At 37.2% G+C, this 14,153-nt stretch overlaps 1 protein-coding gene across 10 annotated transcripts in view; it reads left to right on the forward strand.

Moving 5' to 3' along the window:
• Caps2 (calcyphosine 2) overlaps positions 1-6,862 on the forward strand; it is a 49,381-nt gene extending 42,519 nt beyond the window's left edge. For all 10 annotated transcript variants that reach the window (XM_076920221.1, XM_076920226.1, XM_076920227.1 and 7 more), the window contains 2 exons: positions 1,675-1,771; positions 5,705-6,862. In XM_076920221.1, coding sequence (XP_076776336.1) covers positions 1,675-1,771; positions 5,705-5,880 — 273 coding nt within the window. In that variant the 3' untranslated portion in view covers positions 5,881-6,862. The remainder of the gene's footprint in view (positions 1-1,674; positions 1,772-5,704) is intronic.
• The last annotated feature ends 7,291 nt before the right edge of the window (positions 6,863-14,153 follow it).

Below are 14,153 nucleotides of genomic sequence, written 5' to 3' on the forward strand. Positions count from 1 at the left end.
TAACTCAGTTTTATTAGACATGTATACTTTTAAATGGTAGGATTTTTCTTTTGTGTATGTATGTAATACAATAGGTATGTGTGCCTCATACTTATAAAAAGCTGTTCTATGTGGGGTGGGATAAGTTTTTATAACAGGTGTCAGTCTCAAGTGCAAACAGACAAACAGAAACCTCAAACTAAAGTAAAGCTCTCTACCCTCACTCACCAAGAGATGTAACAAAAGCCTTAAGTAAAGCACACGTCTCACTCATGTGCAGCTTTGCACTTAACTGCTAATTACATGCTCATGGTACTAAGTTTGAGTGTCGGAATAGGAGTTGAATTAGTGTCTCATGCATAAGTCATTGTAGTTAGAATAAAGGACCAAACTAAAATAAAAATAAATAAGGGAAGGGAGAAAAGGAAGAAGTAAGGGAGGGAAGGAGGGAGGAAGGAAGAAAAGGGTGGGAAAAAGGAGTCACAGCCAGGGACAGGACTGTCAAATTATTTTCTCATAGTTTGTAGACTAGAGGTCCAAGCTGGATGGGCATATCTGGTTTCCTCTGAGGACTCTCTCTGTGGTCTGCAGGTGGCTACTTCACTGTTGACCCGTGGCAGCCCCTCTGTGCATTGTGCTGTCCTTTGTCAAAGGGATGCTGCTCATCCTAGACTGAGGCCTACTTTAATGATTCTGTTCCATCTTAATCACTTCCTTAAGGACCCACCCCCACATATATCCCTATTCTGAGGCTGTAAGTGTAAGGATTCAGGAAAGGAATTTGGGGGACTATTGAATCTAGAGCAGGTCAATGTTTCCGTGAGTTAAATATTCTGAATAAACAAAGATGCTTCCAGTTTGGATTCCTGGCAAGCTCAGGCTGCTGCTTCAGATATATATATATATATATATATATATATATATATATATATATATATATATATATGTATATTATGTATATATTGATAGGTAGAGTTGTATTGAGTTGGAAGACCAACAAGTGAGCCAGTCAGGAACCGAAAAGGAAGTATTGCACGTTAAGAAATAAGAGTTTCAGCCGGGCAGTGGTGGCGCACGCCTTTAATCCCAGCACTTGGGAGGCAGAGGCAGGCAGGTTTGAGGATTTGAGTTCCAGGTCAGCCTGGTCTCCAGAGTGAGTTCCAGGACAGCCAGGGCTACACAGAGAAACCCTGTCTTGAAAAAACCAAAGAAGGGAAAAAAACAAACAAACAAACAAAAAAAAGAAATAAGAGTTTCACCTGTTCATTGATTCTAGTGATGTGGATTTTGCAGGTTTACTTTTTGAACTAAAAACAAACAAACAAACAAACAAACAAGCAAACAACCTCCAAATAACTTCCCAGGCCTTCATTTTGGTTGTTTATCAACTTCATGAATCTTGGAGCTGAAGGTTACCAAGGTCTTTGGACCTGACCCTTCAGTTCCCAGCAAAGCCAGGTCAGGGCCTTGGGGCTCGATCACTTTCTGCAGGTCAGGGAGCACATGAAATGCCAGCTGGGGTGGGGGTGGGGTTCCCAATGTTTGTTTTAGTGATCTTCCTCCGTGTAAATGATGCTTTCGTAAGCACCTGTTTAGCTCCTTCCAAATGTCTTGTTTGGAGTCCGTAAATGATTGGCTGCAAAATAGCTTCTCGTGTCTAATAACTTCAGCGAGAGAAACCCTGTCTTTCTTTAGGCCTTCATGAAACTGGATTTTAACAAAACCGGCATCGTGTCTGTTATAGACATAAGAAAGTGTTACTGTGCGAAGAAGCATCCACGTGTGATTTCAGGTAACTGTCTCATGCCACATGCTTCTGATTTCTACTGTGCTCGTTAATAAAAGTGTCTTCTCTAAATTCTCTAATCTAAAAGCATCAGCTGAACGGAAGGAAATAAATTGTGTCTGAGCCAATAGCTTGAGAGCCATTTAAAAATTCCATTTAAAAATTCTTAGGTCTGTTGTCTATACTTACTGATTTCTCTGATAGTTATAATGAAGATAGAATTCTTGTTTGGAATGGCTGGTGAATTGGAGTGCAAAAGAGATTTGGCAAAACCTCTATATAAGTCTCCCATTAGTTACTGTATCTTCTGATAGATGCCCCATCCTTGAGGACTGAGAGAGATTTATGTCTTTATCTAGAGTGGGATTATAGGTAAAATGACATGGCGTATCTGTGGAAATCCAGCCAAGTGTGAGAGTGCACACCTTATAACCAGCACTTAGGAAGCGCAAAGGGGAGTGAGCCTGGGCCATGGAGTGAAACGTCACCTCAAAAACAGGGAGGAAAGCACAGCGAATTTTTAAAAGTAATATTAAAGGTTCATTTCTTATTATAGTTCCTGTGTAGTGGACTTATGAATGCGGTTTATCACAGTGGTTTATCACAAACACTGTTGTAAACAAACTTCCTTAATTCCATCGTGTTTTTCTTCAGAAGAGTAAAAGCTGTAATCATGCAACACGTTTTTCAACCACTTCCTCTATGACTTTCTTTTTTTTAAAAAAATATTATTTATTTAATGTATATGAGTACACTGTAGCTGTGTCTTCAGACACACCAGAAGAGGGCATCAGATCCCATTACAGGTGGTTGTGAGCCACCATGTGGTTTTTGGGAATTGAACTCAGGACCTCTGGAAGGGCAGTCAGTTCTCTTAACCACTGAGCCATCTCTCCAGCCCCCTCTATGACTTTCATTGTTGTATATACATTTGCTAATCCACATTAAGATGTCATATTTTTTGTTTGCCAAAATTTTATTCTATTACTCATCAATAAACTAAAATGTGTATAGACATTCTCCTATTGGTGGGCTTCTAATTTCTAACTATTGATACCCATCTAATGAAGCACACATGTGTTTATCTGTGATTGCTTAGGCTCCTTTTCTTCTGATTCCCTTGCGTGATACCAATACCGAGAATTACAAGGATATCCACATTTCAAATATCAACTGGTACTTCCAAATGCTGTTGCAATGACAGCTAGTTCTACACTGGATTACACTGCCTTTTTCTTTTGCAGAATTATTTTTATCCATCTCCCTGAGCCTACTTCATTTGACTAATTTCATTGACTAATACAAAAGTAAAAGATTTTCATTTACTTAACTGAATATTCTCTTTGTTTTCAGACAGGCTCTTACCGTGTAACCCAGACTGGCCTTGACAGCCTCTGCCCTTACTCTATTATTATTTTACTCCACATCGTATTTTCATTAACTATTGGGAATTTCATACAGTGCGCCCTGATTTTTCAAACTCACTTCACGTTCCTCTGAGGTACACCCTCCCACCCTTGTGCCCACCCCAAAAAAGGAAAATGAAAAAAAAAAAAAAAAAAGAGAGAAAAACGATGCACCAAGTCCAATTTTTGTTGCTCATATGCTCACTGGAGCTTAGTCACACTCCTAGTTAGCCTGACCGTCCTAAGTGTGAGGATTACACTGTTCACCCCCATGTCCTGTCTACTTGGGCATTTGTTTATGAGTAGTGCTGACCCTCTTTTCTGGATAGTTATACGTAAAGTGAATGCAGACAACTTTTTTTTTTTTAAAATTTAATCTATTATACTTTATATTAATAAAGATACGATTACCTTCCCTTCTTACCATTAAGACATACTGTATGTGTCAGGGCCTTGGCTCAGTAGAGTGCTCGCCTAATGTGTAGGAGGGGCTGAATTTGGCTTCCAGCTGTGAATAAATGAGTTCCTGGTGCATGCTTGTAATCTCAAGACTCAGGAGTTGTAGACGGGGAGATGAGGAGGACAAGGTAATTCTGGACATGTCATTCTCTACATCTTCCCATTAAGTTAGTCACACCAAACACAAAGGCAAATGATCATGCTTGTTTCAAAGTGTGGTGACTTCAACAACATTTATCTCTTCTTTTGGAATCAGCTTGCTCGAGCAGCTTCAGTTCTCTGATGGGCCAGAGATGATGGCTCCAGTTGGATTTGCTCCTGTTGTTGGGTAACCTCGGTTCCTTTCAGGAATTTCTTACTCTGGCTTTGAATTCTCAATTAAGAGGAAAACTAAAAACTAAATAGGCTGCACATGTCTAAAAGGGAAAAATCTAGTGATACTTTTAATATAACAAAGAAAACCCTATTTTTATGTTTCATTACAAATAACAATCTATATACATAGCAATTGCCAGGATAAAAATTGTCTACTATTATTCCTCTTCCTCCTCCTCCTTCTTCTTGTTCCTTTTCTCTTCCTCCTCCTCTTCCTCCTCCTTCTTCTTGTTCCTTTTCCTCTTCCTCCTCCTCCTTCTTCTTGTTCTTTTTCTCTTCCTCCTCCTCTTTTTCCTCCTCCTTCTTGTTCCTTTTCTTCCTCATCCTCCACTCTCTTCATCCTCCTCCTTCTTGTTCCTTTTCCTCTTACTCCTCCTCTTCTTCATTCTCTTCCTCCTCCTCCCCCGTCTTTATTTATTTTTTATTTTGAGACAGGGTCTTGTGTAGACCAGATTGGCCGTCTGCTTGTGACTTTCCTTTGCTGCTGTCTCCTGCATGCTTGTCTTCACAGTTTAATTTCAGTTGTAGAAAACATTCTCTCACTCTTTTCTACTTTATTTAAGTAATCTGTTAGGAAAAATGGCTTTAATAGAAGGGGCACATCCCCAAATCAGTTTTTATAATGATAGAAATCCAATATTTAATTTTCAAACAATTTCTGGTCTATTAAAGCAAGGAAAGAAAATCTCCCATGGATGATGGGAGATTGGTATTTTCTAGGTGGGAGATTTTAAGAAGGTATAGGATTCTTGTTATTTGAAGCATAAATTTAATTAAAAATGTTTTAATTAAAATTTGTTTCCATATACCTTAAATACTGATTAGATTTTGCTTTGACTAACAGTCTCAAGTATCACAAGGCACTATTGTTGCATAGCTCAATATCCAGTCACTTTTCATTCAGACTCCTTTCATTTTAATAAAAGGATCACTTTCTTTCTATTTGCTGTGTATATTTTTAAATGACAGCAACAGTTTTTTTTTTCTTAAATTTATTTTTACATATGTGCATGCATATTTGTGTCTGTGTTTGGGGATTTAGTTACTTACGGAGGCTAGAAAGATTGTTGGAACCACTGGAGTTGGAGTTACAGGCCATTGTGAGCCACAAAATGTGGGCATGCGTGGCCAAACTCAGATTCACTGCAAGAGCAGCAAGTATTCTTGATTGCTAGTCACCTGTCCTGTCCTCTGACTTAAAAAATATTCTTAAAGGCCATTTCAAAGGTCATAGATTACTGCCAGATTTTTTGCTTTGTTAATACATCCTTTTGTTATTCTATTTTGGATATTTTTTGACCATCTTCTGATGGCCTTTTGACCATCTTTCCATCTTTTTACTATTATGAATCTTTTCTGTGTTCTGTGCTAATAGCTCAAGAACAGACCATCTTCTGATGGCCTTTTGACCATCTTTCCATCTTTTTACTATTATGAATCTTTTCTGTGTTCTGTGCCAATAGCTCAAGAACAGATAAAAGGAAGAACAAAAGAGGAGGATAGTAATGGAGAGGCCAACTGTGAGACAAATTAATTCTGGCTAATGTTTAAATAAATCAGAGGGATGTTGAGGGATGTTTGGCATGCAATTTTAAATGACCAAAATTATTTCAGAAGTTGAACGAGTATCCCTCTATCCTCATCTGTTGTTTTGGTGAACTTTTATGGAAAATATTTCAAGTCAGTCCTCTTCCTGCAGGGCATTCAACAGAGGAGGAAATCAAATCATCTTTCCTAGAGACATTAAAAGACGCCTGCAGCAAGTATGATGAAGTTTCATACGGCGAATTTGAAGATTACTATGAAGGCCTAAGTATAGGGGTAGCAAGTGATGAAGACTTTGTCAACATCTTATGTACTCCATGGGGAATTTAGTTTTTGATAACACACCTTCTCACTGGCACCAAGTATTTTACAGATAATATGCATTTTATATAAAATAGGATCAGCTTGTAATATATTTTCCAAGATTCTTTTTAATTTTTATTTTAATTTTAATTTTTTTCAAAGTAGAATCTGGAAAGGCCAATTTGAAAATAGATGGGTGTTTTTGAGCACACATGCATGCCTACCTGTCCAGATGTTTATAAAGACAGTTCTTTTTGCTCATTCTTATCTTTTACTTATTATATATCTTATTACACTTATAATTAATTCTTATACTTATTATCTTATTCTACAAGAAGAAGATGGTCCTTATCTTATCTTTATACATTATACTTCTTGTACTTGTTTTAGAAAAGTAGTTAAAAATTAGCCTTAATAGAAAAGTAGCATTTTCATTAAACTCTATGAGGGTTTGTATATATGATCATTTTCTGTTCTTTCCCAATTTTCTTAGAACCTTTCTCTAGAATACAGCTGTCACCATTCTCAATTTAATGATGTGGGATTTAGACCAAGGGTGAAACAGTTAGTGCAACTTGTTTGAAACTTAGGAAAACATTCAGTTATCTGCAAAACAATGTTAAAGTCAGTACAATTGTGGGTATTTTCTATGCATTATATTTTGTATGATTGGTGTTTTCTCCTCAATGTTTATTTTAAAAGAATTGTCATTTATTTTTTGTCTTCAAAATTATATACTACTCTTTATTCGCTAGGAAAATTACATTGTATTTTCTATTTTAACTGTCATATTATCTGAACACAAATGTTACTTATATGTAAACAACAAAATGTAGGAATCTTTGGAGTGTAGATACATTTCTTTAGACTATTAAATGAAGAATTCAAAGATAATTCAATGAATTTTGTACAAAATGTAAAAGCATCCTTTGTATCACAAAACAAAAATGTGGTATTCTAAGCACCTCTTTTTTGTATAATAAATAATTAGAACATTTTATTCTACATATACCGTGTTTAATAGTTTCCTGCTGGATACTCATTTTTTCTAAATTGTATTCTTCACTTTTTCCTGGATGGAATGTACTCAGTGTTAGAATTACAGATGTGTAACTTTTAAATTGTTAGTTTCTTGTCTATATTATCAATGCTAATTATCACATGCTAGGGAAAAGAACATGGAAACGATCCCAGATGAGAAACTTACCAGTGAGAAATGTAACTGTCTGTTTGTCTGTCTATCCATCCATCTATTATATATCATTTATCTATGTATCTGTCATCTATCATCTATGCATTTATCATCTATCATTTATCTATCATCTTATCTATGTATCTATGTATCTAATATATCTGTATTTATCTATGTATCTATATATCTATGTATCTATATATCTATGTATCTATACATCTATATATCTGTGTATGTATGTATGTATGTATGTATGAATGTATCTATTTATCCATCCATCCATCTATTGTTTATATTAGAGTTGCTGATGCAGAAAATCATTCTGATCTTGATTAGCTTCACTGCCAAGATTCTTCTTAGACCTTGGCATAGTAAACAGTTATTTAGTATACAGTTCGGTAGACGAGCATTTGAAGGAAGTGGAATTTTAAAACATTCCCAACACTTAACAACTGGTGTTTCCTATTCACAGTAGTCTTTAAGATTCTGAAGTGCCTTTTGAGAAACTTTAAAATGTTTTATGTTATGACTTTTGTTGCATAAGTTGGGCAGCAAATGGATTTTATAATTAGATAGGTATTTGCCAGATACTTGCTTGAGATGTTGTAGAATCGTTCTCCCAGTTCACTGTAAGAACTTCATTGAGCAGTGTGTACTGATCATGCTGTCTCTATTCTTGCACATTCATTACAAAATTTTCAGGAAAGTGGGAATATAATCTATGGATTTCACATTGTATTTCAGCATAAAGAATAGACATTCACAAGATGGAGGAGTTATGGAATATTAATAACCCCAGCATTACAGGGCATCCCTAAAGCTCTCTGGGATGCAAAGACCCAAAATGAGAGACCCTGTCCTACGACAGTAAGGAGAGAAACAGAGAAAGACAACAGATATCTTACTCTGGTCTCTGCATCGGTGCCCTCTGCACATTCACATGTCTGTGTCATATATACATGCAACACACACACACACACACACACACACACACACACACACACACACACACACACATAGCAATAAATGCTAAATGTCAGATGAACTGTGCATCCAGTCATCAGCCAGTGAGTTAATCACTTAAACTTGTGAGTAATAATATATCCATGGAGTTACTGGGCTTTGAGATATTCTAGATCTTTCTCCCCTTTCCAGTGTTCACTCAGTCTCAGATACTGTCATGTGTTACTTCTGAAGCTGTTTCTTTATCCTCAATGGTCATGTTCACACACTTAGTACTCCTCACATATATTTATGCATGTTGCTTCACATCAACTGTGTCTCTTCCTTTCTTAACCCAAGGGAACACACAATGCTGTTGGGGTAACTTTTTTCTTTTTGCTATTTTGGGGGGGGCTAAAACTCATGTATGTTAAGTAAGCACTCTACTACTGAGCCGTACCACCCAAGCCTTGGAGTGATGTTTTTAAAAATATACATTACTTTCTGAATAAAATTCCTCTCCAACATCCCACTTCTTTTGGAAAAGTTTGAACTCACGACCGTAATTCATGGCATCGAAACAATAAGTTCATCTCGAGCTCAGGTTCCTAGATTCAGAAAATTCTTCATATATTACTAGATTTTTCTGAACTACTTAAACTTTTTTTTTTTTAACTTGATTGTGACATTTCACATCTCAGTACCTGCTTTGTACTGCCATCCAAAATGGTTATCTTCACTTAGTGGGTCTAAATTCAGCCATTCTGCACTTCTAGTACTTCTTCAAAAATGATCCCATCTAAATTGCTAAAGCTGATACACTTGCACCTTTGAGATCCACACATCATACCAAGTATGCTGTTAATATAATATTTACTAATGCATACCATAATGCCACTTTGCTTATGTTCCTTCCACTAGATGGGGAAATTTCGTGAGCATAGCCACAGTGTACATTTCTTACTTTGTGATCCTGGTTTCCAGTCGTGTGTCTTACTTGGGAGAGGCATTACAGCAATGTTAGCAGGCTGCATGTGAGAATCATTGAGCAGCAGTTGTTGGGGTTCTTGCCTTGGAGCCACCTCTCACTAAAAGAACCTTAGCCAAAGCTATGTAAGGAGTCCAAATATTTTTAGCACGAGCTCCACATTGCGAGCAGGAAATTTACAATGTACAGTGAATTGTTTCAGTTAGACAAAAGCAATTTCTGTTTCTAGTGATCACAGTATTGTGACTATAGTAAAAGTGTTATCTTATGCATCCGGGATTGCTGAAAGTAGATTTTAAATATGTTTTTAACAAGGCATGATTAAGTAGCTTGGCAGAATTGTATATGCCTATAGTCCCAGCACAGAGAAGGTAGAGGTAGAAGAATCAGGAGTTAGTTAGCCTTTGCTACCTAGCAAGTTTGAGACTATTATGGAATATAAGAGACCCTGTCTCAAAAACAATAAATAAATAAATAAATAAATAAATAAATAAATAAATAAATAGTAAGCATGTGAAGTGTTGAATTGTTGACTAATCTGAATGGTTCATTCTACACTGTAAACATATGTCAAAATATCACAACACACCCTGTGACCATATGCAATTATTTGCCCATTAAAATATAACACAAAATGCACAGACTTTTAGCTTGGAATTACGCAACAAAGCTTTACTTCCTAAGGACCACTGTGTTCAGTTATGTGGAACTCAGATTGTCCTGAAAGGACTGAATACGAAATTTTCCTATGTGGTGGAAGAAGATTCTATAAAAGGAGACATTGTTACAGCCCTTGCCGGATCTGTCTTTTCCTTTTATCTCGTTTGAATGAGGCTTCTGAGGCATGGTAAATTAGTTTAGCTATGAAATGAAATGCTCTTCACCTTTGCAACAGCACACGGAATTTCCTGGAATGTTGAGATGCTGTTAAAGCTAACAGAAAGCAAATGAGTGTATCTCAGGGAACTTACTATGCGCCAGTTATGCGAGTGCCAAACTTACCCAGCAGCTGGAAGGCCTCTTAGAAATGAACTTTTTAGAAAATATATGTCATCCAGAAAAAGTAATTTTGAGAAAGCATTCAGATGGCCGCACCATCAAGGGAGAGTATGTACTTACATTAATATTTTAATATAACTGATATTGTGGAAAGAGGACAGGCTCAGCAATTTCTGAGTATTGATTTCGAACTTAAGCTCTTCTCTAAATTACCTGTGTGTGTTTGGGAAGTACTCACTGACAAGGGAAGGACGGATTGAAAAATTGTGGCTATCCACAGAGAGACAGATGTATATGCAGATAAAGTGTTCATTGCAATTCAGCAGGCAAAGTTTACTCCTAGATACTTATTTGTCTTTTTCCTGAAATAATTGATTAATTAAAATCTTTTATTTCATGATTATTAATATTCATATATTATATTTGCATATTATATATTCATAAACAATATGTTTTCATGCAGTATAATATAATTATATTATAATTAATATATAATAATAATAATAATAATAATAATAATGTAATTATACCGCAATTTACTTCTAAATGACAGTTACACAATTTACTATTTTAAATAGATATTAAGGTAAGGACAATTTGTGACTGTTTTCTTCTGAGTCTAATACAATTCTAAGGAGAACTGTACTCAATTTTCATCGTTTAGCAGAGCTCATGAAGAAAATTAAAGTTTTGTATTAAGGTTGCTAGCTTCCTCCCACCCCCTTCAAAAGCAGTATACAAACAGTATAAAAACAGAGTAATACAGTATAAAAGCAGTATAAAACAGATTAATTAGTATGAAAAAATATTTTTATTTAGAATAATTGTAAGATGGATGGTGGTGTGTGTCGGTGTGTTTGTGTGTGTGTGTGTCTATGTGTGTGTGATCATCTGGAAATGGGCCTATAAGTGTGTGTGTGAGATATTTTGTCAGTTGAGGTGGGAACACCTGTCCGCTGTAAGTGGTACAATTCTCTTAGGCAGAGTATCTCGGAGTGTAAGAATAGAGAGGAAAATATGAGCACTAATATGCATACGTTCCTTGCTCTTTTCTGACCATGGATATAGTATGACCAGATGTGTCAAGTTCCTGCTGCAGTGAGCTCCTTGCCATGACAGATTATAACCTGGGCCTTTGAGGTAAAATAAACCCTTTCTTTCTTATTACTATGGAAAAAAACCCTAAATATTTCATAAGCCACTTGAACTAATTAATATCCAGAATGTTGAAGAATGGAAAAAATCATTGAATGCTGGAAACATCTCAATGGGCCATTCTGATGAGAACTTAGAGGAAAAGAAAGCTGAGAAAAATGAATTCTGTGATTTCAGAGGGCTCCCAAGATTTCTGAGCGGAGCAGAGTCTATCAGTAACTGGGCTAGGAGCCATTCATGTGGCACCTGGCCCAAGAATCTGCCTTCATTCCATCTGTGTCTGCAGTGAAGACCTGTCCACTATGGGTGGTGTCATTCCCTTGACAGGATATTCTGGATTTTATATGAGTAGAGAAAAAGAGCTGAGCGCTAGCATGCGTGCACTCATCACTCTTTCTTACTGTGGATGGGGGTGTGATGTGACCAGCTACTTCAGGCAAGGCGACGTTCCCACCATGATGAAACTTTACTTTGAACTGTGAACAAAAAAAAAAAAAATGCCCTCCCCCTTATGTTACTTTTATCACAGCAACAGAAAAGAAACAAGACAAGCAGAATTAGTTTGCCTCTGTGGAAACTATCTATGGTGTTTCTTGTATCTTTGATACACAAAATAAGACTACTGATGACCCTAAATCCTGTAGTGGGTTAAGATTTCCAGAAATGACTGTACCTGAATCTATCACCACGTATGCTTGCATATATATATATATGTATATATATATATATATATATATACATATATATATATGTATGATATTTTCTTTATTTACATTTCAAATGTTTTTCCCTTTCCAGGTCTCCCTCTGGAACCCCCTATCCCATTCCCCCTTCTCCTGTTTCTATGAGAGTGCTCCCCCACTCATCTACCCACTCCCATAGTCCCACCCTGGTATTCCCCTAAACTGGGGCATCGAACCTCCCTCAGTCCCAAGGGCCGCTCCTCCCACTGATGCCCAAGGCCATCCTCTGCCACTTTTCTGGCCATGACTCCCTCCATCTGTATTATTTGTTTGGTGGTCTAGTCCTGGGGATCTCTGAGGGTCTGGCCGGTTGACACTGTTGTTCCCCCGACGAGGCTGCAAACCCTCTCAGCTCCTTCAGTCCCCTTCTCCAACTCCTCCATTGGGGACCCCACGCTCAGTCCAATGGTTGGCTGCTCATATACTTTCTTAATATTGTAAACTTGATTTCACATTGGAGGTAGTGTCTATGTCCCGTCTTAAGTCCTTGTGACTGGTTCCTTAGACTGGGAAGGTGTTGATGTGTCATGCTCCATGCAAAAGCAGTTTACCTTCTGCTGTATTTGCTGGGATACTTATGCTACCTACGAAATCTGGAAGTTTTAAACTGGAGTGATCTTATAGAAGTGCTTTGGTTAACTATGGAGCCATTAATTTGTATTTCTTGCTCTTGTTGGATTCTATAGATCCAAAACCAAGGGACGCGCTCCCCCAGAAACACACACGGACAGGACTCACGGTAATCATGTGAGGTTTATTGATACTGGTGCACCAGGGCTCCCTTGTATGTAGGCAAGAGAGCCCCGAATGAGAGTTGGTGGCAGTTTTTATATCATATTCACAGGGTTCATAGGACAGTTTTACCTCTTAATCAATAACTATAAAGGCTGACTTCAACAGCCGTTCCCAAGCTTGGTTTTGTTTCCAGGCCCGTTTGCTAAGTAACTCAAATTTGCACCTAACAAAGAAGGTCAGCTTAAGTAGCTTCTATTTACCTAGGTTTTACTGTGTTAAAGGCTAATAAACTCTTATCTTGGGCTTTTCCCTCTGGAATGTTTGTTGAGCCTTTGAAATGTGCTTCTCCAGGATGTATCCCTAGGGGAAGTTAATGTTTGAGTTTAAAAACCAAAAGTGGAGCTTTTTTATTAATTTTAAGTTTCTACACTCTAAGATATAGTCAAAGATGAGATAAATTTCAGCCTTGACTGAAGAAGTCAAGAAAACTTTTGGTTTTGTTACCTCCAAGTCAGAAGCAGATACTATCAAGAAAAACTGAATGTTAACTCTCAATGAATTGCAACTGAATGCACATCTGAATCGTCCTCTGTGTGTGAGTGACTGTGTGTGCATGTAAATGTGTGTGAGTGTGCATGAGTGTAACTGTATGCATGTGAATGTGTGTGAGTGTGCATGAGTGCATGTGACTGTATGTATGTGAATGTGTATGTGAGTGTATGTATATGAATGTATGTGTGAATGTGTGTGTATGACTGTGTTCATGTGTGAATATACGTGTGAGTATATATGTGACTGTGTGTGAATGCATGTATGTGTGTATGTATTTATGAATATGTATGTATGTATGAACCTGTGTGTATGAATGTGTATGTATGTGCATGTATGTTACTGTGTGTATGTGTTTGTGAGTGTGTGTATGTGTCTGTGATTGTATGTGCTTGTGAGTCTATGAGACTGTGTGTGTATGTGACTGTGTATGTATGTGTATGAGTATACATTTGTGACTATGTATGTGTGTGTATATGACTGTGTGAAAGTGTATTTGTGTGACTATGTGTATGTATGTTAATGTGTGTATGTTTGTGAGTCCACACGTGTATGTGATTCTGTGTATGTGAGTGTACTTTTTACATGACTGTATGTGTTTGTAAGTGTGTGTTATGAGACTGTGTGTGTGAATGTGTGGCTGTGTGTGTACATGTGAATGTGTGTATATATGTTTGTGAGTATATGTATGCATGTGACTGTATGTGAATGTGTTTGTGGATGTGTTTTTGCTACTGTGCTTGTGCTACTTGAGTATGTATGTGTGGATGTGTGTGTGTGACTGTGTGTGTTTGCATGTGCATGTATATGTGTGCATGTGCATGTGAGTGCATGTATGTGAAAGTGTACGTGTGAATGTATGTGTGTGAATGTGTGTATGAATGTGTGCATGTGAAAGTGTGCATGTGAATGCGTGTATGTGAAAGTGTGCATGTGAATGTGTGTGTGAGTGTGTGTGTGAATGTGTGTGTGAATGTGTGTGTGCCATTTGAATAGT

Source organism: Arvicanthis niloticus, chromosome 22 (genome assembly GCF_011762505.2).
Source record: "Arvicanthis niloticus isolate mArvNil1 chromosome 22, mArvNil1.pat.X, whole genome shotgun sequence".
Classification (NCBI taxonomy): Eukaryota; Metazoa; Chordata; class Mammalia; order Rodentia; family Muridae; genus Arvicanthis; species Arvicanthis niloticus.